General features: G+C 42.4%; 1 protein-coding gene across 1 annotated transcript in view; it reads right to left on the minus strand.

Annotated features, from left to right (window-relative positions):
* MINDY4 (MINDY lysine 48 deubiquitinase 4) overlaps positions 1–25,316 on the minus strand; it is an 86,236-nt gene that overhangs the window by 55,143 nt on the left and 5,777 nt on the right. The window contains exons 4-5 of the mRNA XM_015812402.2: positions 21,616–21,859; positions 18,197–18,633 (exon numbers count right to left, since the gene is read on the minus strand). Coding sequence (XP_015667888.2) covers positions 18,197–18,633; positions 21,616–21,859 — 681 coding nt within the window. The remainder of the gene's footprint in view (positions 1–18,196; positions 18,634–21,615; positions 21,860–25,316) is intronic.

The following is a 25,316-nucleotide window of genomic DNA, read 5'->3' on the forward strand; positions in this document are numbered from 1 at the left end:
CAGACTACGGGAGCCATTCGCGCTTCAATTTGAGATCCAGACATCACAGACTCATCCCCAACAGCCTCCGCCTGTCTTCCACAGGGAAGGGACCCCGGGCAGAAAAACATCCTGCAGAAAGCACAGCTCCACAACACGGTCCTTTCAGCAGTCCCAGGAAGGCTCCACACCCATTTGCACCACTCAGGGGACCCTGAGGACAGAGATTAAACCTCCAGGTGGCCTCCATGACTCTCTCAAAGAAGGCAAATGACCAGCTGTCTGGAAGGAGTATAAATCCTTCTATTCCCCACCATCCAGTCAGAGCGGAAGAAGCTTCTTGGGTGAGAAGCGAAACGTCTTCAAAGGAAAAACAAGAAAGTCCAGTTGCCTTGTGAAAAAGCATCTTTTGGGACAACCACAACCTGGATGGCTGAGAATCTCCATAGACGTCTTTTTAAGTTTTACAAGTTAATCCTCAGCTTATCCACCCATTTAGCAACCGTTTGAGGTTACGACAGCACTGAAGAAAAGGGACTTACAACCAGTCCTAGCACTTATGACCATCGCAGGATTCCCCATGGTCACATGATAAAAGCGATTCATTTAATGACCGTTTTGAAGTTACAACGGCAATGAAAATTGTGACAGCGCACTTACAACTGTGGCACAAATTCAGGCGGTCAGCAAACAACATGGATTTATGCTGATTTAACATTGCTTTAATTGAACAAAGGCTAAAGAGAAGATCTGAGATAATAAAGCTTTTATAAGCTTATTAATAAGCTGGGCAGGAAAAGAAGAACAAAAATAGGGACAAGGCAAAATCTTCCAGCCACTGGATCAAAATGTGATTTGCTTAATCGTGCTTCTTCCGCCAAACTACCATTGGCTGGGGTGGTGAGGCCCAAATTGTAAAATACAGTTGACAGAACACAACATGACATGGTAGCAGTGATCCAGTATCTCAGGGGCTGCCCCAAAGAAGAGGGAGTCAAGCTGTCCTCCAAGCACCTGAAGGCAGGACAAGAAGCAACGGTTGAAAACTAATCAAGGAGAGAAGCAACCTAGAACAGTGATGGCGAACCTTTTAGAGACCGAGTGCCCAAACTGCAACCCAAAACCCACTTATGCATCGTCGGGTGCCGGGTGGGCGTGGCCCATTGGGTGGGCGTGGCTGCGGTGGTAACGGCAGACTGGGTGGGACTAAAAAGTTCAATCAATCAATTCCAACTTTGCAAAATCTTTTTCTTTCCCGCGAGAAGTTGAAATTGACTGATTGATTGAACCTTTTTTTTTTGTACACAGTGGCGGAGGCCTAAAGCGAAAAGGTTTTATAAAACCCAGCTGAAGGCCTAGGACTGGGGCGACGGCGCACGTGCCACAGAGAGGGCTCTGAGTGCCGCCTCTGGCACCCGTGCCATAGGTTTGCCACCACTGACCTAGAACTAAGGAGAAACTTCCTGACAGTTAGAACAATTAGCCAGTGGAACCACCTGCCTCCAGAAGCAGTGAATGCTCCAACACTGGAAGTCTTTAAGAAGAGACTGGACGGCCATTTGTCCAAAATGGTGTAGGGTTTGCTGCCTGAGCAGGGGGTTGGACTAGATGACCTCCAAGGTCCCTTCCAACTTTACTATTATTATTAAGCTGGATTTTCAGAACATAGGAAAGCTGGCACAATATGTTATGTTTAGTCTGGCATACAGGCAGTCCTCAACTTACGAGCACAACTGAGGCCAGAATTTATGTGACTGAGAAATTTGTAAAGTGAGTTTTACGACTTTTCTTGCTACATTTGTCAAGCGAATCCCTGCAGTTGTCAAATTAGTAATGCGGGTTGTTAACTGGCCCTGGATTCCTCATTGATTTTGCTTGTCAAAGGGTGGCAAAAGGAGATCACATGACCCCAGGACACAGCAACTGTCAGAAATACAAGACTGTTGTCTAGTATCTGAATATCGATCATAAGACATGGGAGTGCTGCAACGGTCGTTAAGTGTGAAAAATGGCTGTGTCACTTTTTTTTAATTGGCGTTAAAACTTTGAAAGGTCACTAAACGAACTGTTGTAAGTCAAGGACTATCTGTATCCGCTTCAGCAATAGTGTAAATTTTTAGTTTGTTGAAAAACTCCCCTTGGAAGGGCTCTCCAAATTACAATCTAGGTCAGGGGTAGGCAACCTCAGCCCTTTTATGACTTATGGACTTCAACTCCCAGAATTCCTGAGCCGGCATGGCTCAGCATGGAAACTCTCCCTTTCTCCTCAGCATGGCTGGCTCAGGAATTCTGGGAGTTGAAGTCCACGAGTCATAAAAGAGCCAAGGTTGCCTACCCCTATCTAGGTGGTCTTTAACTTATGACCATAACTGAGCCCAAAATTTCTGTTGCTAAGCAAGGCAGTTGTGCCTTATTCTGCGACTTTTTCTGTCAAGGTTCCTAAGTGAATCATGGCAATCGTTAAGTGAATCATGCTAGCGTTAACCTAATCTGACTTTCCCCACTGACTTTGCTTGTTGGAATCCAACTGGGAAGGTTGCAGAAGGGGAATCACATGACCCTGGGACAGTGCAACCGTCATAAGTACATGCCAGTTGCCAAGTGGTCGAATTCTGACCATGTGACCATAGGGATGTGGCGATGTTTATAAGTGTGAAAACCGGTCATATCTCACATTTTTCCAGGGCCGTTTTAACTTTGAATGCTTGCTAAAGAATAGTTTTAAGTCGAGGACTATCTGAACAGTCAATCCGTCGATCAATTTTTACAGGCGATTTTAATCAGGCAGAAAGAATTGGAACCACATTAAGTTCCAGTTAAGATAATTTATTGTTCATGCCTATTCACAAGAATCTAGTCGACTAATGTTCAGCACCAAATTGTCCCTAGATAAGAGTCAATGGAATTTAAAAGGGGTTGGACTTAAATCTTTTATGGTAATGTAATGATTCTAGACTGATGACTCGCTTGACTCCTCCCCCAGGCTCTGCTTGCTCTTCTCTTACAATTCGGCACATTTAATTTAGCTAAGAATGAACAAAAGGAAACAAATCCCTTGAAGGTTAGCACAGAATAAGCTGACCACATATGTCCTTCAGATTCTGTGGTGTCCTTAATGGTCTCTGAGCTGGGTTGTTTCTTTGCACAGGTTTCCTGACCCGACTAGGTAACATCATCAGTGTTAGTGAGTCTGAGTTGCTCATTGTTTACATACAGTAGTTTGCCCTGGCAGTGTTGATGAGGGAGGGGTTTTCTTCTTGATACTGATTGTTTGTCTGGTGTTAATCCCTACTTATCTGATTGTTAGCTGCTAGAGATGGTGTTATTTTGGTCTTTTTGTTTCCTTCTTGACTTTTTAATTCTTTCTTTTGAAAGGTGTGTAAATACTGTTTATCTCTACGTGCCTGTTAATGGTCGATGGGTCTAAGGGCCAAACTTCCAGAAATCCCCTATTCCCCCCCCCCATTCAGACTCAGTCCTGATCTTTGCCAAACTTAATGCACAGCTCACCTTTGCAAGAATGAAATCAATGGGCTTGGTTGTCACTTGACACGTATGTAGAGCCAAAGGTTCAGGATCCTTCCCAACATTCTCCCAGTTTTCTTCATCCTCAACATCAACTAATGGGGGAAAATAAGAGGTCAACATCTGGAACAGTCGCTGTAGTAATCTAGCAGCATCTTATGGCCTATTAGAGCATGAAATTTTATTTGAATTTTCTATTTTCAAACCACTCTATACTTTAAACCCCTTCAATATTCAAGTGTTTACGTTTTAAGATTCAAGGTTAAAATAGTGTTTTCCTTCTTGTTATTTTTTTAAACTAAAACTTTATCTCCCTGAGATAAAAACCCACTGATGAAACAGGTTATGCCAGCCTTAACCACAGTTAACATATTACCAGCAGAGTTCGGGCAATGCCGATAGCCATAAGCTATTCCTTATATGTCATGGTGATGTCATTCACCCAACAGACTAGGTTGAGAACAAGAATGCAATAGGGTTCAAAAGGCACATGAAAAGGATGTTCACATAGTTATTAAATGAATGGTTGCATTTTGAAGATACCTAATACGGAAGCTTTTATTGGAATTTCCTAATATCAAGTTCAGGACAAAGAAACATAACACAGTATCACAATATATTGGTGCTTCTTAACCTTGACAACTTTAAGAGGGGTGGACTTCAACTCCCAGAATTCCCCAGGTCAGCAAACAGGTTTTCCCACTCCCCTCCAAATTTACAAATCTCCTCCTCTTCCTCCTCCTCCTGCTGCTGCTGCTTCCCTATTGATCTCCTCCCCACAAACCCCACTCCCTTTTGGCACTGATGATGTTCCCTAGCTGGGTCATGAAACGTTTGCAAGAAAACAACCAAGCTCAGAAAGCACCAAAGACCCCACAGTCGTCGTCATCGTTGTCCTCCTCCTCCTCCATTTTCTACTTATCTTCTTTCTCCTCCTCCTCCCTCCTTCCTCCCTCTTTCCTCCTCCTCCTCCTCCTCCTTCCTTTCCTTTCTCCTTTTCCTTCCTCCTTCCTTCCTTCCTTACTTCAGATGCTGGGTGTGGCATTATGGGAGTTGAAGTCCACCACCTTAAATTTACCGTGGGAGAGAAACACTGCAGCAAATATTTCACCAAACAGAACTGACCTAATTCCAAAACGTCTCTGGGCAAATAATCTTTTCTGGACGCAGATGTGGGAGATCTTCTGAAATGAAATAAGACAGAACAAGCACACGGTCAAATCTTTTCCAAGACGTGGCTAGTTTTAAGTGGATTTAACCAAGAGTGAATGGAGAATCAAAATATCTCGTGAGCAAATTACTCACAAGAGACACTGGGACTTTCGTTTTTGAAGGCAGAGCTAGAAAACCTAATTCTCAGAACTTCATACTCACCATATAATGAAAGTTTACCAGGTGGACCTTAGCACAGGGGATTAACGTAGTAGTTATTCCCAGAAAGCCTCTTGTGAACGAGGCTACTGGGATTGGGGATTTTAAATTGTTATAGCCACCTGTCAAAGATTTCTGCTTTGCGGCCAGGTCCAACCATTTTGCTATCTGCAAAAACAGGAAACTTTGCAAAACTTTCTAAATCAATTCCAGCTGCTTATTTGCAATTCGTATTTTCACCTTTGTGCAAAAACTGTGTGCCCTTGTTTATTATTGTTATGCTTAGACAGGTCTGAGCCACTTCCAAATATTATCTCTCTCTGGTGGGTTTCAGTTCTCATTACCTTAGCAACAAATCTCATTTACTTTGGCACTTACTGAGGCGAAGTCATCTTCCTTGCTCTCTATACATGTCTGAAAGCTGGGTCATGGCGACCAGACTAATCTTCTTGCCAGTTGGAGATGCCCATACAAGCAGGTTGCTCAATCAGAGCAGGTTAGTTAAATCAGAGAGTTGTCGGAATGTGCTAAACTTGCCCAGCACAAAACCTGTTGTATTTCCTCAAAGTACAATATCTAGACAACACGTTATTTCATTGTGCAGGAGAACCCAGAGCCTGGTTCTGCATGCTGGCCTATGAACCTCAAATTTTGTGCTCCTTTCCCACCAGTCCAAAGCATATCGCGGAATGAGAATTACAAGTAATCCTCAGCTTACAACAGTTTATTTAGTCACCGCTCAAAGTTATAATGGCACTAAAAAAGGGAGGGAGGGAGGAGGGAGGAGGGAGGGAGGGAGGGAAGGAGGAAAAGGCCTAAATCAGGGGTAGGCCGCCTTGGCTCTTTTATGACTGGTGGACTTCAACTCCCAGAATTCCTGAGCCAGCCATGCTGAGGGGAAAGGGAGAATTTCCAAGCTGAGCCATGCTGGCTCAGGAATTCTGGGAGTTGAAGTCCACGAGTCATAAAAGAGCCAAGGTGGCCTACCCCTGGTCTAAATAAAACTGTACCATTTCTAAGATCCCATCAAAGTTAGAGAAATCCTCAACCCTCTTTGCTGATGGCCAGGAATAGATTCAAGAAAAGATGACTCAGATAGAAATAACTCATGTACAACCCAACATGGAGACTGATTCCCTGGTATTGTGGGTGACTCAAGGCTGAAGAAACATGTCAAGATGTTGTGGAAAAGCCCTGTCACGATGAGTAAAAAGACTTGAGGCTCAGGAAAAAAATAGTTTTGGTGTGAGATGCCACCCATTTCTAACCCTGGCAACGTAGGCCATAATCTAGAAATTCAGACTTTCCCTGACGATGTCTGTTTCTTAGCCAGCTGTTCATTTCCAAGAGTTCTTATTTTTGTTTTTGTCTCTTCACTACCAGTGGAGAAGATTGTGGCTGGACGGTGTGAATCAGAATCAGAAAAGAGCTGGGAGGGACCTTGGAGGTCTTCTAGTCCAGCCCCCTGCTCAAGCTGGTGTGGATGAAAGGGAGATAAACGTATAGAAAGTGTGATGTGCGAGTTGGGATATGGGGATGATAAAAATAACAATGGTGTACAAGAGGATGAAAATTGGGACAGACCTGCAAAACAGAAATACATATATCTGGAGTACCACTTGAACACCATCAGCACTGACAAAATCCCCATCCGTCGACTGCAAAATATAGCTTTATTTGGCACAGCTTTCATCCGGTGACAAGACCATAAATCCATCAAAAATAACATTTGTCCTGAGGAAAGACTCAATAGCTGGACAAAAAGGCCAAATCCAGTGTGAACTGGGACTATCCTACCAAGCGGTGGGTGCTCCATTGCTGGAGGTTTTCAAGAAAAGATTGGAGAGCCATTTGACCAGAATGGCATAAAATCTCTTGCTTGAGTAGAGGGTTGGACTAGAAGACCAGAAGAAATACCTAGATGTTGAGACTTTGGAAAAAGTCTAGAGAAGAGCAACTACAATGATTTAAGGTCTGGAGACTAAAACATACAATGAACGGTTGCTGGAATTGGGTATGTCTAGTTTAATAAAGAGAAGGACGAGGGGGGACATGATAACAGTCTTCTAATATCTCAGGGGCTGCCCCAAAGAAGAGGGAGTCAAGCTATTCTCCAAAGCGCCTGAAGCCAGGACAAGAAGCAACGGGTGGAAACTCATCAAGGAGAGAAGCAACCTAGAACTAAGGAGAAACTTCCTGACAATGAGAGCAATTAACCAGTGGAACTCCAGTGGGTGCTCCATCACTGGAGGCTTTTAAGAAGAGACTGGACGGCCATTTTGTCTGAAATGGTATAGGGTCTCCTGCTTGAGCAGGGGATTGGACTAGAAGACCTCCAAGGTCCCTTCCAGCTGTATTCTGATTGATTGACGTTTGCCCTGCCCCCATTTCTTTTATGAACCAGGCTGGCTCTTACTCAACCATTTCTCTGGCTGTTTCTCTCCCCCAGTCTCCCGAGATGATTCCCACAAGTGAAATACAATCTTCTGATCCCTTCAGTTGAGGCTATTCTTTCTCTGCCTTTTGGAAAACTATTGTTCTCCTCCTCCTCCTCCTCCTCCTCCTCCTCCTCCACCTCCTTGCCTGCAAGGAAATGGACTAATGGTTTCACTTCACTAGAGGGTTCCAATTACTGTATACAACTGACCCCACCGTGCTGTGAAAAGGAAGCAATCCATCAGCCTCGCAGAAGGGGACCGGAAAAAATAAGGCACATTGTATAAGCAAATTCAACGGTGTTCCCTGTAATTGTCCAATCCTTCCTTTGATCTCAAAGACAACAGAGAGAGAGAGAGAGAGAGGCTGCGTTTACTGGAACAGCAGGGCCGGTGGAGAAACTCCTCCGCTTCATTCACAAAGCAATACTTCCTCAACAGCTTCTGCGTACAATAGTCCATCTCCTCCAGTAAAGACACAAAGGCGGTTTCCAAAATAAGTTGTGGGTCACCGGCCAATTTTCAGCTGATGGCGAGATGGACAGGAGGTCTTCTGACTTTGTCGCTGGATAAAGACGTGGACGAAAAATGGGGTCATTCCGGTCCAATGGTCTTCAACCTCAGCATCATTAAGAGGGGTGGACTTCAACTCCCAGAATCCCCTAGCCCAGGGCTTTTCAACCTTTTCACCCATTGTACCACTTTTAGGATATGGCAATATCTGAGTACCACCAGTCGCCTAGAAAGGTCTCAAAAACTTGATGACCAAAAAAAAAAAAGGGAAAAAAGTGATGAAGTACTGGTAGTCCTCGACTTACAACAGTTCGCTTAGTGACTGTTCGAAGTTACAATGGCACTGAAAAAAGTGCCCCCCAAGCCACAGCCAAGCAAGACACCTGCCTGCCCACCCGGCCGCACTCTTCCTCCTGTCCGAGGTTTTCATTGTTGTGAGCATTTCTGTTGAGGATTGGCAGCGGGGGTGGGGTGGGGGGGTGTTTGGTTTTTATTCCCCCCCCCCATCTGCTGGGTGGTTGCAGCAGGTTTTGGTCACTTCACATGACCCTGGGACACTGTGACCATCATAAATATGAATCAGTTGCAAAGCATCTGAATGTAAATCACAAGACCCTGGAGATGCTGCAACATTCCAGCTGATCGGTGCTTCTTCTGGGCTCAGCAGAAGCACCAGGATCAGCGCCGAGCTCCAGCTGGAACCTGGCGCTGATCCTGGCACTTCCACTGAGCCCTGAGAGCCCTGGACTTCAATTCCCAGAATTCAGCTAGCCATGTTGGCAGGGGATTCTGGGAACCTCCAAAATGACTGAAAGGAAAAAGTGGTTGGAAGTAAAGCTGAAGGAAAATATGGCTTGGCCTGTGTAAAATGAACGAGTCTTCAATCTCGTGGACACAACCAACGTCTTGGCACATAATCTTAATTTAGTTTTAGGTTTTTAGTATTTATTTTAGGTGGCCTGGCAATGCAAATTACAGCTATCCTCAACTTACAACCATTCGTTTAGCGACTGTTCAAAGTTACAATGGCACTGAAAAAAGTGACTCCTCCATTTTCACACTTACGACCTTGTGGTCACGTGATCAAAATTCAGAGGCTTGGCCACTGACTCGTATTTATGACAGTTGCAGTGTCCTGGGATCACGTGATCATCCTTTCTGGCAAGCAAAGTCCGTGGGGGAAGCCAGATTCACTTAACAACCATGTTACTTAATTTATTGTGTGACTAAATTTACAATTGCAGTGATTCACTTAATGACAGGGGCAGAAAAGGTGGTAAAATAGGGTAAAACTCACTTAACAAATGTTTCACTTAGCAACATATATTTTGAGCTCAGTTGTTTGTGTACATGGTTACAAATGGGACTATTTCATCAGTTATTAAAGTCCAACTTGGAGCTTTCAAGGTTGTGTTTGAATTTTCAGTTCAGCATGCTTCACTTAACTAATAAAACTTAATCCTTCGCTTAACTAATAAAACAATCTCACACAGGCACCGCCGTCACTGATAGCCTCGTGTGCATGTTTGCAGCCCTGTTTGCACGGTGCACATGCTTGCAGCCTGTTTGTATGCGTGCTTGCACGTGTGGACCTGTTTGTATGCGTGCTTGCACGTGTGGACCCATTCACGCCTGCTCCTCCTTCTCCCATTGGGCAGCCTGGAGATCCCTAGTATAGATGCAGTTCCTCATTTATTTTACTTTTATTCTTTTATAGATAGTTCTTGACTTATGACCGTAACTTTTATGCTTCTATAGCTGCTTTTACTTATAAGCAGTTATAAGCAGCTGAACCTTATTATGACTGTTATGACATAGAGATTTTATATAATTATTGAAACAAATTAATCAATCAATAAAAATATTCCTGACTCAGCTGTACCTTTGCAAATTGGAGAGAGGGGGGGAAGAATGATTTCCAGACCCTGGAAGATCCCCCTCCTTGTCTAAATAAAAATTCCAGCAGGATTTATATATGCATTTTAAAAAAAAAGTATTTCCTGAAATGTGACTATTTTTGCAATGAATGTGACTATTTTTGCAGGCACAGGAAAGGAGCAACTCTGTAGGTACAATGAATGGAACAAATTAAGGAGAAAATAACTTATAAATGTTAATATAGGTAGTCCTTGACTTACGACCCCAATTGAACATAAAGATTACGTTGTTAAGTGAGACAGTTAATTGAGTTTTGCCCCATTTTACGGCCTTTCTTGCCACAATTGTAAAGTGAACCACTGCAGTTGTTAAGTTGGAAACACGGTTGTTAAATGAATCTGGCTTTTCCCATTGACTTTGCTCACCAGAAGGTCGCAAATGGGATCAAGTGACCTTGAGACACAGCAACAGTCATAGGTACGAGTCAGTTGCCAAGCGTCTGAGTTTTGATCACACAACCATAGGGATGCTGCAAAGGTCGAAACTGTGAAAAATGTAAGTCCCTTTTTTCAGTGTCGTTGCAACTTTGAACGATCACTAAATGAACCGTCGTAAGTCAAGGACTATCTGTATAGTTGCACACCGGAAGAGAAAGAAAACGAGTGAAATAATCCTCCGAAGGAAAAACTGGGCAGAAACTTCTCGTTCTTATGAGGATTGTACGAACTAATTTCCGAGAAAGACTTTCATATTAACTCTGGCATTTTGAGAATTGCTCTCCAGACATGGATGCCGACACAGCCAGAAAAGGCCATTTTTCCCCACAAAGGAGGTACAGTATTCACGCAGGTATTCCAGGAGCTATTAAAAAAAAACCTTTGTATATCGCAAAGATGCTTTTTCATGAGGCAACTGGACTTTCTTGTTTTTCTTTTTTGTTTGAAAGTCCAGTTGCCTCGTGAAAAAGCATCTTTGCGACAACCATCATCTGGATGACTGAAAATCTCCACAGAAACCCCTCCTAAGTTTCCCTGTAAAATAAAAAAGACAGAATTCGCTCGGGCCATTATCTGTGATTTTCTTTTCAAGAGACCTGGTGGGTTTGGAAGGGAGGACGAATGGAAACATTTATATATTTATCATCCAGAATCTGAAAAACCTTCTCAGATCAGGAGTATTTATTTATTTAACTTATATCCTGCTTCTATGGGTTTTTTAAAAAAAATAACTCAAGGCAGCAAAGAGGACTGATCCTCTTTCACCCTCCTATTTTCCTCACAACAATCCTGTGAGGTGGGTGGGCTGAAAGAGAGGGAATGGCCCAAACTCACTTAACAACTATCTTGCTTAGCAACAGAAATGTTGGGTTCAACTGTGGTCGTAAGTTGAGGACTACCTGTAAACCTGCTCTGGTGGGCTTCAACTTTCTGCTGTTTTACCCTACAATTAAAAAAAAAAGAGGAGGATTTGTGGAATTGACCTCTCTCAAAGTGGAGAGATGAGGTAACATGGTGGACTCCTGCCATTTTGCAGATTTTGACAACCTAGCACTTTCTCCCATCCAGCTACAGCTTCCATTAAAATCCTTGTGTGGGTTGGTTCTGTGTTTTTATTGTTAGCCTACCCAACAACAATACAGTAGTCTGCTTGGAATCTGTGCAGTGTCTGTTTCCTGGCTTGGCCTACCTCGAAGGGCTGGCATCTTATAAATCACCCCAGCGGTCATTATCCTCCAGGTCCAGGTGGACCATTTTGTTTATCTCCCTTTGGCTTTCGAAGATTCACTTAACAACTGTGGCAAGAAAGATCGTAAAACAGGGCAATAGGGTAAAATAGGATTGTTGTGAGGAAAATAGGAGGATGAAAGAGGATCAGTCCTCTTTGCTGCCTTGAGTTATTTTTTTTTAAAAAACCATAGAGGCAGGATATACATTAAATAAATAAATACTCCCGATGTGAAAAGGTTTTTCAGATTCTGGATTATAAATATATAAATGTTTCCATTCGACCTCCCTTCAAAACCCACCAGTTAAAAAAGGTCTCTTAATAACAGAAATTTTGGGCTCAATTGTGGTCGTAAGTCGAAGATTATCCTGTGTCTGGATTGCACTTAGTTAAAAGGATTTAATAAATAAAATCCCTGCTATAATTCCTAGACTTTTTATAAACAGCCCATGCCATGTTAGCTGGCTGATCTGATTAGTCTCCTCTATGTATATAAAGTTATTAAAACTCTTCTCCAAAGCCCCAGAGGGCAGGACAAGAAGCAACGGATGAAAACTAATCAAGGAAGGAACCAACTAGAACTGAGGAGAAATTTCCTGACAGTGAAAACAATTAACCAGTGGAACAACCTGCCTCCAGAAGTTGTGGGTGCTCCATCATTGCTTTTAAGGAGGCTTTTAAGAAGAGACTGGACAGCCATTTGTCTGCCATGGTTTAGGGCAGGGGTAGGTAACCTTGGCTCTTTTATGACTCGTGGACTTCAACTCCCAAAATTCCTGAGCCAGCATGGCTCGGCTTGGAAACTCTCTTTCCCCTCAGCGTGGCTGGCTCAGGACTTCTGGGAGTTGAAGTCCACGAGTCATAAAAGAGCCAAGGTTGCCTACCCCTGGTATAGGGTTTTCTGCCTGAGCAGGGGGTTGGACTAGATGACTTCAAGGTACCTTCCATCATCATCATCATCATCATCATCATCATCATCATCATCATCATCATCATCATCANAATTTTTTTTTTTTTTTTATTATTATTATTATTATTATTATTATTATTATTATTATTATTATTATTATTATTTGGCTTGGACAAGTGTGCCACACTTGCTATCAAACAAGGAAATATAGTGAAAACTGAAGGAATCAAGATGCCCCACGAAAATAACATTAAGAGTCTGGATGAAGAAGATTACTACAAATACTTGGGTATCCTTCAAGCTGACAACATCAAGCACACTGAAGTCAAGAAAAAGATTAGAGGTGAATACATCAAGAGAGTGAAGAAGATCTTAAAGTACCAAATACCACAAAGGCAATCAACACCTGGGCAATTCCAGTCATTAGATACACAGCTGGAATAGTGGACTGGACTCAAGCAGAGCTAAAAGCAATGGATAGGAAGACCAGAAAAATAATGACAATGAATCATGCCCTTCATCCACGAAGTGACATTGACAGGCTCTATCTACCAAGGCAAATAGGTGGGCGTGAAATGCTGCAAGTACATCAGATGGTTGAAGAAGAAGAAATGGCTTTGGAAGAATATCTGAAGGACAATGATAAAGATGCACTGAAATTAGTATATCAGGAAGGCTTACGGACTACTGGAGAGACCAAACTGGCCTACAAGAAAGACCAAATGAAAAACAGAATAGAGGCATCGGAAGACAAAGCACTACATGGCCAGTACATTAAAAAAATAGCTGGGAAAGCAGATAATAACAAGACCTGGCAATGGCTAAGAGCAGGAAAATTGAAGAAAGAGACCAAGGGACTAATTCTGGATGCACAAAACCAAGCCTTAAGGACAAATGCATACAAAGTCAAAATTGAGAAGACAGCAACAGACAGTAAGTGCCGCCTATGCAAAGAAGCTGAAGAAACAGTGGACCACCTGGTAAGCTGCTGCAAGAAGATCGCACAGACTGACTACAAGCAGAGGCATAACAAAGTAGCAACAATGGTGCATTGGAAAATCTGCAAGAAATATCATTTGCCTGTAAGCAAAAACTGGTGGGATCATAAAATAGAGAAAGTCATAGAAAATGATAAAATTAAACTGCTCTGGGACTTCAGAATTCAAACAGACAAGCACCTGAAACACAACACCCCGGACATGACAATTGTCGATAAGAAAGACAAAAAAGTCTGGATAGTGGACGTGGCAGTGCCTGGAGACAGCAGAATAGACGAGAAAGAACTGGAGAAGATCACAAAATACAAAGACCTACAAATAGAAATAGAAAGACTGTGGCAAAGGCAAGCAAGGGTAGTACCAATAGTAATAGGCGCCTTGGGTGCAATCCCAAAACAACTGGNAAACATCCACATCTGCCTATCCCAGGTCCTGGGTAAGGACTCGATAGGTAGACAAAATGCCAAATCCAGTCTGAACATCTGGCTGACTGTGCGATGATCCATAATAATAATAATAATAATAATAATAATAATAATAATAATAATAATAATAATAATAATAATAATAATAATAATAATAATAATAATAATAATAATAATATAAAGTTGGAAGGGACCTTGGAAGTCATCTAGTTCAACCCCCTGCTCAGGCAGGAAACCCTAGACCTGTAGTGGCGAACCTATGGCATGCATGCCACAGGTGGCACACAGAGCCCTCTCTGTGGGCATGCGCGCCGTCACCCCAGTCCTAGGCCTTCAGTTGGGTTTTATAAAATCTTTTCGCTTTAGGCCTCCGCCGCCGTGTGCAAAAAAAAAAAAAAGGTTCAATCAGTCAACCAATTTCAACTTTTCGCAGGAAAAAAAAAATCTCACAAAGTTGGAATTGATTGATTGAACTTTTCAGTCCCACCCAGTCTGCTGTTACCATCGCAGCCACACCCATCTGGCACCCGATGATACATAAATGGGTTTTGGGTTGCAGTTTGGGCACTCGGTGTCTAAAAGGTTTGCCATCACTGCCCTACACCATTTCAGACAAATGGCTGTCCAGTCTCTTGTTAAAGACTTCCAGTGTTGGAGCATTCACCGCTTCTGGAGGCAGGTTGTTCCACTGGTTAATTGTTCTAACTGTCAGGAAGTTTCTCCTTAGTTCTAGGTTGCTTCTCTCCTTGATGAGTTTCCACCCGTTGCTTCTTGTCCTGCCTTCAGGACAAGAGGGGCACTTCCTTCTAACTTTTCCTTGGTTGTATATAGTCCTTGACTTATGACCATAATTGAGCTGAGAATTATACTTGTAAGTCATGCTGATCCCTAAGTGGCTTAATTTTACAACATTTTTGCAATGGTGGTTTATTTATTAAGTTTTTTATGCCAGTTGTTAAGGGTATGCCATCGTTATTACCTAATGGGCATTTTTTTTTCTGGAAATCAGAAATAAGTGCCGGTTTCCTGCAGGGGAAAATGTTATAAATGGTGACGCTGCAAACAACGATATTTGTGGGCCGGTAACCAAGCATCCAAAATATAATGGTGTGATCCTGGAAAGGGTCACTGGAACTTTGAACCCAGATTGAAAGTAGCTCTAGTGAGGTCCAGCTTAACTTCAAATGGTCACTAGGCTAAGTTAAATGGTCACTAAGCCTGCCTGAGCAAGGGGTTGGATAGAAGACCTCCAAGGTCCCTTCCAATTTTGTTATTCTACTCCATTCCATCCATTCCATATTTTCTATTTTATTTTATCCTATTCTATTCTATCCTATCCTATCCTATCCTATTCTATTCTATATTCTATTCTATATTCTAATCTATTTCTGTTCTAATTCTGTTCTGTTCTGTTGTATCCTATCCTATCCTATCCTATTCCATTCCATTCCATTCCATCCATTCCATATTTTCTATTCCAGGGTGTCAAACTCAATTTCATTGAGGGCCGTATCAGCATTGCGATTGCCCTCAGGGGGCCGGGTGGGTGTGGCCAAGGTGGGTGCGGCCTACTGGGTGGGCGTGGAGGGAGTGGGTGTGGCCTACTGGGTGGGCGTGGCCAGCTCTACATCGTTCGCGTCAAGGGTGCCTGTGGGGGCCTGGGCAGGAGTGGGACAGATCTGAGGGTCTCTGGCAGAAGGGGGTGGGACCGGGGCAAGCGCCAAGGCATGGTCCACTGGAGGAGCCTCATTGTTCCTCTCAGGCCATGCACCGGGGGGGGGGGGGCTGGATGGTGGCGTGGGCTGCCGGGAGCCCTGGGCAGCAGAGGTCAAATATCCAGCCTGGCCCTCGAGCACCCGCGGCACCAAGCCCAGCCCCACTTCCTCAAGGCTGCTGCTCAAGGTTCTCCTGGTTCCTCGCTGTTTCCAGGATGGCTTCACAGGCCACATGAAACCACTTTGCGGGCCGCATCCGGCCCCCGGGCCTTGTGTTTGACATGTCTGTTCTATTCTATTCTGTTCTATTCTATTCTATTCTATTCTATTCTATTCTATTCCATATTTTCTATTCTATTCTATTCCATTCCATTCCATCCATTCCATATTTTCTATTCTGTTCTATTCCATTCCATTCCATTCCATTCCATTCCATTCTATTCTATTCTATTCTATTCTATTCTATTCTATTCTATTCTATTCTAGTTCTGTCCTGTCCTGTCCTGTCCTATCCTATTCCATTCCATTCCATTCCATTCTTAAGGACTATCTATAAATTATCCTTCCTTTTTTTCCTTCCAGAATCCCAGGCCCTTATAACTTTGCAAATCCTCTTCTTGTTGTTATCTTGTTTTCTAAGCTGAGAAGTTCCCCATCCTTCAAATCTACTGTGTTTTACAGGAAAAGATTTATCAGAGTTTGTTACAATTTTAAGAGGCGATTTTTGCTCCAGTTTTGATAACATGATTTGATAACAAATCTCAGTTGCTACTGACTCAGACGGATTGCCAAGAGAAAAAAAACAAAGAATTGGGAGCAAAATTATTTTGAGAAGACTGCCCTCTTGTGGTCTTCCTGATACATGGCCGCCCCTAAAATATCCTATGTTTAGAATACAGGTAAACCTCGACTTACGACCACAACTGAGCCCAAAATTTCTGTTGTTAAGTGAATTTTGCCCTGTTTTACCACTTTTCTTGCCATTAGTAACATGGCTGTTAAGTGAATCCAGTTTCCTGGCACTGTGCAAGCGTCATAAATATGAGTCAGTTGCCAAGCTTCTGAATTTTGATCATGGGACCTTGGGGATGCTGTAACCATTGTTAAGTGTGAAAAACGGTCATAAGTTGCTTTTTTCAGTGCTGTTGTAACTTCAAATGGCCACTAAACAAACTGTTGTAACTTGAGGACTACTTGTATTCCTTATCTGAAAAATCTGTTTGGTATTCATTGTTTTTGCTACTCATCGCGCCTTAAAAAATAGAATTCACTAGAATTACTACCTCGACTTACAACCGTTCATTTAATGACCATTCTAATTTACAACAGCACTGAAAAGATGACTTATGACCATTTTTCACATGATCGTTGCAGCATCCCTGTGGTCACGTGAGTAAAATTCAGGCACTTGGCAACTGGTTCATATTTACAACGGTCACCGTGTCCCGGGGTCATGTGATCCCCTTTCGCAACCTTCTGACAAGCAAAGTCAATGGGGGAAGCCAGATTCACTTAACAGCCGTGTTACTAACTTAACTACTGCAGTGATTCACTTAACAACATTGCCAAGGGAGGTCGTAAAATGGGGCAAAACTCAACGGACAACTGTCTTGCTTATCCACAGAAATTTTGGACTCAACTGTGGTTGTAGGTCAGGGACCCCTTCCCTGTACTTGTTTGCAGAAAAGCTGATGGGTTTCCACAAATGGCAGACTCTGGTGAGCAAGTATGGCAATTTTAAGCTCTCAATCATTTTGCACACAAATATAGCAAATGTAGCAAGGTTCTACATTTAGGCAAGAAAAACCAAATGTACAGGTATAGTATAGGGGGTGCCTTGCTCAATAGTAGTAACTGTGAGAGGGACCTCGGAGCCCTAGTGGACAATCACCTAAATATGAGCCAGCCGTGTGCTGCAGCTGCCAAAAAAGCCAACACAGTGCTGGGCTGCATCAACAGAGGGATAGAATCAAGATCACGTGAAGTGTTAATACCACTTTACAATGCCTTGGTAAGGCCACACTTGGAATACTGCATCCAGTTTTGGTCACCACGATGTAAAAAAGATGTTGAGATTCTAGAAAGAGTGCAGAGAAGAGCAACAAAGATGATCAGGGGACTGGAGGGTAAAGCATACGAAGAACGGCTGCTGGAATTGGGTCTGTCTAGTTTAACGAAGAGAAGGACGAGGGGGGACATGATAGCAGTCTTCCAGTATCTCAGGGGCTGCCCCAAAGGAGAGGGAGTCAAGCTATTCTCCAAAGCGCCTGAAGGCAGGACAAGAAGCAACAGGTGGAAACTAATCAAGGAGAGAAGCAACCTAGAACTAAGGAGAAACTTCCTGACAGTTAGAACAATTAACCAGTGGAACAACCTGCCTCCAGAAGCGGTGAATGCACCAACACTGGAAGTTTTTAAGAAGAAACTGGACAGCCATTTGTCTGAAATGGTATAGGGTTTCCTGCCTGAGCAGGGGGTTGGACCAGATGGCTTTCAAGCTCCCTTCCAACTTTTTATTATTATTATTATTATTATTATTATTATTATTATTATTATTATTATTATTATTATTATTATTATTATTATTACTATTACTACTACTACTACTACTACTACTACTATTACTTTATCAACAATGTTTGTGTGAGTCTTCAGCCACGTGTGTGACATGCATTTTTAAAACGCTTCATTTAACAGAAATCCCCCCCCCCCGGGAGCTGACCTGAGGTCGGTAAACGGAGCCTCATTTTTCTGCAAAGATTTCACGCCGCTCCGGTTTCCCATCTCCTTCCGAAAAACATCCAAGGGGCGCCTTTTCTCGTAAGCATCATACCCGGATGCAATTTTCTTTGCTTCAGCTGGCCTGTCCAGTCCCGGCTTGGTCAAGGGGTCATCTCCAGAACTGTCCACATTTTGGACTGTTGAGTCATCTTTCTTTGCACACCGAGTCGAAGGAGAGTTGGGCGAACTATTCTGACGAGCGTCGAGGGAACGCTCGCTGCGGGCAGACAGGAGTTCGTCCAACGGTCTGGGAATTATGGTTCTCTCGATGGAGTGACCCGGGAGGCTTGTGGAACTTTTAAAGGTGGCTTCCTGGCCGAATTCGGACGGGCTGCAAATTCCAGATAGCCGCTTCAAGTGCCTTCTCTTTAAGGAATCCTGTAGGGAGCACCAAAGCCACATGGGAGGTGTCAACTTAAAGCATTATGTTTGTATAGAAAAAAAACACCTGTCTGAGACAGCAATTGATCGGAAGTGTAATAAGGATACTGCTTCTTAAAAACATGTGTTTTTAAAAGGAAAAAAGATCTTTGGGAAAGAAATTATAAATTGACAGTGGCAACTTCTTAGAAAGGAAACTTACATAAGATGTTTTATAGATGGCACTTGCTACCTGCTAGATTAGCAAAAATATTTTAAAAATAGGTCTAGTAAATGTTGGAAATGTAACCAAAAATCTGGCACATTTGTGGTGGACCTGTGTTAAAGTAAAAAAAAATTGGACAAAAATACACACTTGGTTAGAAAAGATGTTAGGAAAACATGTAGATTTTAAACCTGAACTTTTCTTATTAGGTATAATACCATAAAAACTTGATAAGCAAACCACATTTAACATTGCATGTGCCAACAGCAGCGAGGATTGTATTTGCTCAGTATTGGAAGAATGAAGAAACACCACTAGGTGAAGAGATAATCAAGAAGATATTGGACTGTGCTGAAATGGACAGACTTACATTGAGGATCAAAGAGAAAAAAGATACAGAATATTTTCAAACATGGAATTTATTTTAGCAATGGTTGGAAAAAAGGGGTAGAGACTAAGAGTGTAACTTGTATTATTAAGCAAACAAATTAAACCAGACAACACGATGTTTATTAAGCACTAATCAAATGTAATAATAGAAAATTAGTAAAAAAAATTGAAAAAACATGTGCTTTTAAAAGGCAATCCTCGACTTACAACAGTTCATTTAGCGATCATCCAAAGTTACAATGGCACTGACTTATGTCTGTTTTTCACACTTGCAACCGTTGCAATATCTCCAGGATAAAGTTTTCAAAATTTGGGCCCTTGGCAGCTCTACCCATATTTATGAGGGCTGCAGTGTTCTTGGGTTATGTGATCCCTTTTTGTGACCTTCTGACAAGCAAAGTCAATGTGCGATCTAGTTTAACAATTGTGGTGATTCATTTAACAATTGTGGAAAGAAAGGACATAAAAAGGAGTTTCATTTAAAACTCAGTCAACTTTCAGGCTCAAGGCAGGATTAGAATTCATGATCTAGTGGGGATTGGCCCAAAGTCACCCAACTGGCTTTCATGCCTAAGGTAGGACTAGAACTCACTACTTCCTTGTGATTGGCGCAAAGTCACTCAGCTAGTTTTTGTGCCTATGGCAGGGCTAAAACCTAGCAACTCCTTGTGTCTTATTTCAAATGAAATCAATCTTTATTATGGTCAAAGACCAGCTTAGGGAAAGAAGTGTACAAAAAAATTAAAAATATAAAAAAATACAAATATTAAATTGGACAAAAAGCTAAAAAGTCTAAAACGAACAAGGATGGATAAAAACAAAAAAATGGACATAAAAACACAACAATAAATCTACCTAATACAATAACAGTAATAGAGTTGAAAGGGACCTTAGGGGTCTTCTAGTCCAACCCCCCTCCCTGCTCAAGCAGGAAACCCTATACCATTGCAGACAAATGGTTGTCCAGTCTCTTCTTAAAAACGTCCAGTGATGAAGCACCCACAACTTCTGGGGGCCAGTCGTTCTACTGATCAATTGTTCTAACTGTCAGGAAGTTTCTCCTTAGCTCTAAGTTGCTTCTCTCCTTGATTACTTTCCACCCGTTGCTTCTTGTCCTGCCTTCGGGGGCTTTGGAGAATAGCTTGACTCCCTCTTCTTTGTGGCAGCCCCTCAGATATTGGAAAACTGCTCCATGTCACCCCCTACTTCTTCTTTTCACTAGACTAAGTACACCCAGTTCCTGCAATGAAATTTTGTATAAGATTTATTGTACTATACAAATAATACAATAAATCTAATATAAAACACTCTAAAATAATGGTAGGCATGGGTGCTCATTAAAAGTGATTTGTGACACAGGAACATATTTTAAGGCTGCTATGCAGAACCACACTAGACTATATGAATTGGTATCTGAGAGCACAGTAAGATGTAGAATTATCCTGTTCTTCCTAGCTATTTAAGCAACAATGGAGAAATGCAGTTAATTGAAATCTCTCTGTAGCATAAGCATTGCCAAAGTAACATGTTCTGCGAAAACTGCTTTAAATTTGGGGGTGGGGGAGGGAAGTCAAATTAAATAGGATTTTTTTTTAGTCCTTTGGAAGACAACATGTGCTGTAGAAATGCAGGAAAATGCAGGCCATCCTCAGCTTACGACCACAATTGAGCTCAAAATTTCTGTTGCTAAGTAAGACACTTGTTAAATGACTTTTGCCCCATTTTAGAACCTTTCTCGCCACAGTTGTTAAGTGAATCTCTGCAGTTACTAAGTTAGTAACATGTGTGTTAAGTGAATCTGGTTTCCTCACTGACTTTGCTTATTAGAAGGTTGCAAAAGCTGTTCACATGACTTTGGGACACTGCAACCGTCATAAATACGAGTCAGTTCCCACGGGTCAGAATTTCGATCATGCGACCGTGGGGATGCCACAAAGGGTTGTAAGTATAAACAATGGTGATAAATCACTTTTTTTCACTGCCGTTGTAACTCTGAACAGTCACTAAACAAACAGTTCTAAGTTGAGGACTGCCTGTAAAATCTATATAAATAAAAATGTAAATGTTTGTTTGTTCAAAATCTTAAATCTCCGAAAGTTCTTCACCGATTGCTTTGAAATTTTGACACAACGTTGCATTCGAATACGCGCGTGTTTTTATATACCTATATTATATAGATGTCACACCTGTGACAGGTAAAAACATGCTTTTTTTGAAAAACAGCGCCATCTGTTGGACGTAAAAGCAACACACGCCAGACTGAGCCACAGCAACGCGTGGCTGGGTACAGATAGTAAATAAATAGATTTAAGAAGGAGGAGGGGGAGAAAAGGAGGAAGAGGAGGAAGAAGGGAAGAGAAACTATTTAAGAGTAAAGTCAAAACCTCTTGAGATTCATCCGTGGAAGCAGCTATCCTTCCTTGCTGGCCGCGCAGTTTCTCCCTCAATGCCATCCTGGTCTCCGTAGACAATTCTTTGGGAATCTGCGACACATCCAGAGGATCACAGAGTTTCTTCTCTCCTTCGGCCTGTGCCTGACCATCTGACGTGGCTCTCGCCTTGCCCTTCTCACTTGGCTTGGGACAATGCCTTCTGGACAGGCAGCTTATTCCCTCGTTGGTCTCATAGCTAAAAAAAAAAAAACCCGCAGAGTTGGAAGGATCAGTGAAATAAAAATAATCAAGCCTGGCCAACGACACATCTCAATAAAAGCTCAAGGCTGAAAAGATTAAAGAAATGAATTTTCAGATAAGAAATGATTTGAAATTGCACTGTGTGCTAATGATGGACATCATTCAGCACAGCTAAGGCAGTCGATTCAGTTCAGTTTGTGGTGGCCAAAGACCGGTACAGATAATAAACAAAGAAAATTTAAGACGTAATTAAAATACACTTGTAAAATAAACTAACTGGCACCTAACAGGTGAAATACAGGACATATATTAAATTATAATGTAAGCACTAAATTATATTACATAGGATATCTAAAATTACAATAAAGTAAAACTATTAGGTCTCCATGTTGGCTCAGGAATTCTGGGAGTTGAAATCCACAAGTTGCAAAGTTGTCATAGTTACTGACCTCTGGTGTACAGGTAATTCTTATAAATGTTTGCTCAGTGACTGTTCGAATGGCACTGAAAAATGTGACTTATGATCATTTTTCATACTTACGACCATTGCAGCATCCCCGTGGTCACATTATCCTGATACCTGGCAACTGACATGTACTTATGACGGTTGCGGTGTCCCGGGGTCACGTGATCCCCTTTTGCAATCGTCTGACAAGCAAAGTCCATGGGGAAGCCAGATTCACTTAACAAGTATGTTACTTTTGCGCCGTGGTGGTGCAGTGGTTAGAATGCAGTATTGCAGGCTAATTCTGATGACTGTCAGGAATTTGATCCTCATTGACTGAAGGTTGATTCATCTTTTCATCCTCCCAGGATCGATAAAATGAGGATCCAGATTGTTGGGGGGCAATAGACTGAGTCTGTAAACCACTTAGAGAGGGCTGTAAACCACTATGAAGCCGTGTATGTGCTACTGTTGTTGCTATTGCGATTTTTTAACAGTTGCAGTGATTCGCTTAACAACTGTGGCAAGAAAGGCCATAAAATGGGGCAAATCTCACCTAACAACTGTCTCGCTTAGCAATAGAAATTTTGGGCTCCGCTGTGGTCATAAATTGAGACTGCCTACAAATGATTTGTTAATTGATCTCCAACTGTTTTATTAAAAGAACAGCTCAACTATTTATCAGAAAGGTCCTGGTTGCCTACATTCTACCTGCCAAGCAGAAGTTCAACAGGAAGAACCTCCTCTATAAGTCTTTTCAGGCGAAGCAAACTTCACCTGTAGCTTCTCTACCTGCTTTTAAACATCAAGGGGAAAAGGAACTCACTAGAGCGGGACTGCAATGCTACACAAGGCCTAAAGGTGGCAGTAAGGAGTCCAAGAAATTATCATCTGCGTTTGCGCAGAGAGCAATCTCTTCCCTCCCTCCTTCCCAAAGCTCTCACCATAGAGAAACAAACCAGAGCATCCAAGGTACGACGCTTCCCATTGGCTGCACTGAAGAGGGGCGGGGCAGGAGGCCGCCTTTCCCAGCTAGTCTATTGTACTTACCCCCGCGTTCTTCCGGGCCGGCACCCAGAATCTGGAGGGGAATGCGCATGCTCGGCCAGAGACTATAAATACGAAGCGCCTGCAGATGGACGCTCCATTCTGAGCCGCAGCCCGGTCGCGGTGGGAGGGAGTGGGGAGGTTGTGTGAGTGAGGCTGCGTCAGAAAGGGTTGGGGCTGTCCGTATTGGTGAAGCGGTTCCGCCTTTTTGTAAGCAGCCGTGGGTGGCTGTAACTCGAAAAGGGCTTTTCTTTCCATCTAAATATTGTTCGTTTTTAAATCTGCAACAGCGAGGTCGCTTTAAAAGACTCCCTTCTCTCCAAAGGGAAAGACCCTTTGCTTGCAGAGGCAGAAAAAAAGCATGCATTTGCACTGTGGACTTGAGACAGAAGCCCCCAGCCCTTAATAACCATGCAAGGCAGCCTTCCATTCATAAGCTGAGACAGGCAAATTAGAATCTGGAGTTCTTAAATCAGGGGTCTTCAAACATGGCCCTTTTATGACTTGTGGACTTCAACTCCCAGAATTCTTCAGCCAGCGTGCCTGGCTGAGGAATTCTGGGAGTTGAAGTCCATAAGTTATAAAAGGGCCACGTTTGAAGACCCCTGTGACTTAAATACATCATTTGTCTTTTCTCTGTTCCCAAGGTAGCATTCAGAAAACGGCCGTTATCCCAACAACAACCCTGTAAGGTAGACTGGTCAGAAACGGATGTTAAGGCTCCTCAGAGCCTCTGGCTGAGGGGAATGAATCCAGCTGCCTCCTGAAATTAAGAGTGACTAGAGAGCCATTTGCTTGGAATAGCAGGGGGATCTCTATACAGCAGGGGTCCCCAATCCCTGGGCTCTAGCCCCACTACTGGGCTGCGGAAGCAGCGGGCGAGCACATGTAGCTCCATTTGCACAAACAGTGAGTGCACGCATCTGCCATTTGTGCAAATGAGCTGCGCTTACGCACGTGCTCACTTGCCCTCTGCATGGAATCATCCCCCTCTTTCCTCCCCCCCCCCACCGGTCCGCAACTTTGGAAAGGTTGGAGACCACTGTTATACAGTACTGGGGAGGGAAGGTTGGACTAGAAGACCTCACGTGTCCCTTCCAATCCTATGGTTCTACAATCTATTATAGGACTTATACTGGTGTTTCTCAACCACAGCACATTTCAGATGTGTGGACTTCAATTCCCAGAATTCTCCAGCCAATCATATTGGTTGGGGAATTCTGGGAGCTGCAGATCATGCATGCTGGCTGGAAAATTCTGGGTGAAACACTGATTTACACTAAGGGCCGGGCTATAGATCTTGGTTCTGAGTGTTTATATGACCATCTATTCATTGTTCAGACTTAATCCACAAAGAATGAATTATTCAAAACAATCAGCATTTGAAAAATACACCACAGAAAGCATGTTATATCACACCTCCCGTTCATTTACTATAACTACAGAATTCATCTTTTAATATTTGGCAATCCCAAATTGTAAGTTTCAGGAATGTCATTTAATGTATATTATTAATCTTGTGGGAATTCAGAAAGGGTTGAGCAGTGCATCTTCTAATTAACACATTTAGTTAAAAGGCAAAAGGCTCTGGAAACATGCCTTGAACTTTTAGCTAGTAAAGATTAACCATTATTAAAGTTTTGTTTCTTTAAATCAACCGTGCTGATTGATTTACCAGTTGCAGAACTCCAGGTGTATTCACACACATCTATCTTTCTGTCCATCTATTTATCTCAATTATCATCTATCATCTGTTATCTATTATCTACCTGTTATCTATTTTCTATCATCTATTTATCATCTGTTATCTAACATCTATTATCTGTCATCTATTCTCTTATCATTTATTTATCGATCATTTTTATATAACACTTTTCACACAGAAAATGACTCTTTGGGTAAGACTGTATTTTGATTTATTTGTAAATAAGACATGCCTGAATACAGATAATCCTTGACT

This window comes from Protobothrops mucrosquamatus, unplaced genomic scaffold, assembly GCF_001527695.2.
Source record: "Protobothrops mucrosquamatus isolate PMUCROS unplaced genomic scaffold, P.Mucros_1.0 scaffold81, whole genome shotgun sequence".
Taxonomy (NCBI): Eukaryota; Metazoa; Chordata; class Lepidosauria; order Squamata; family Viperidae; genus Protobothrops; species Protobothrops mucrosquamatus.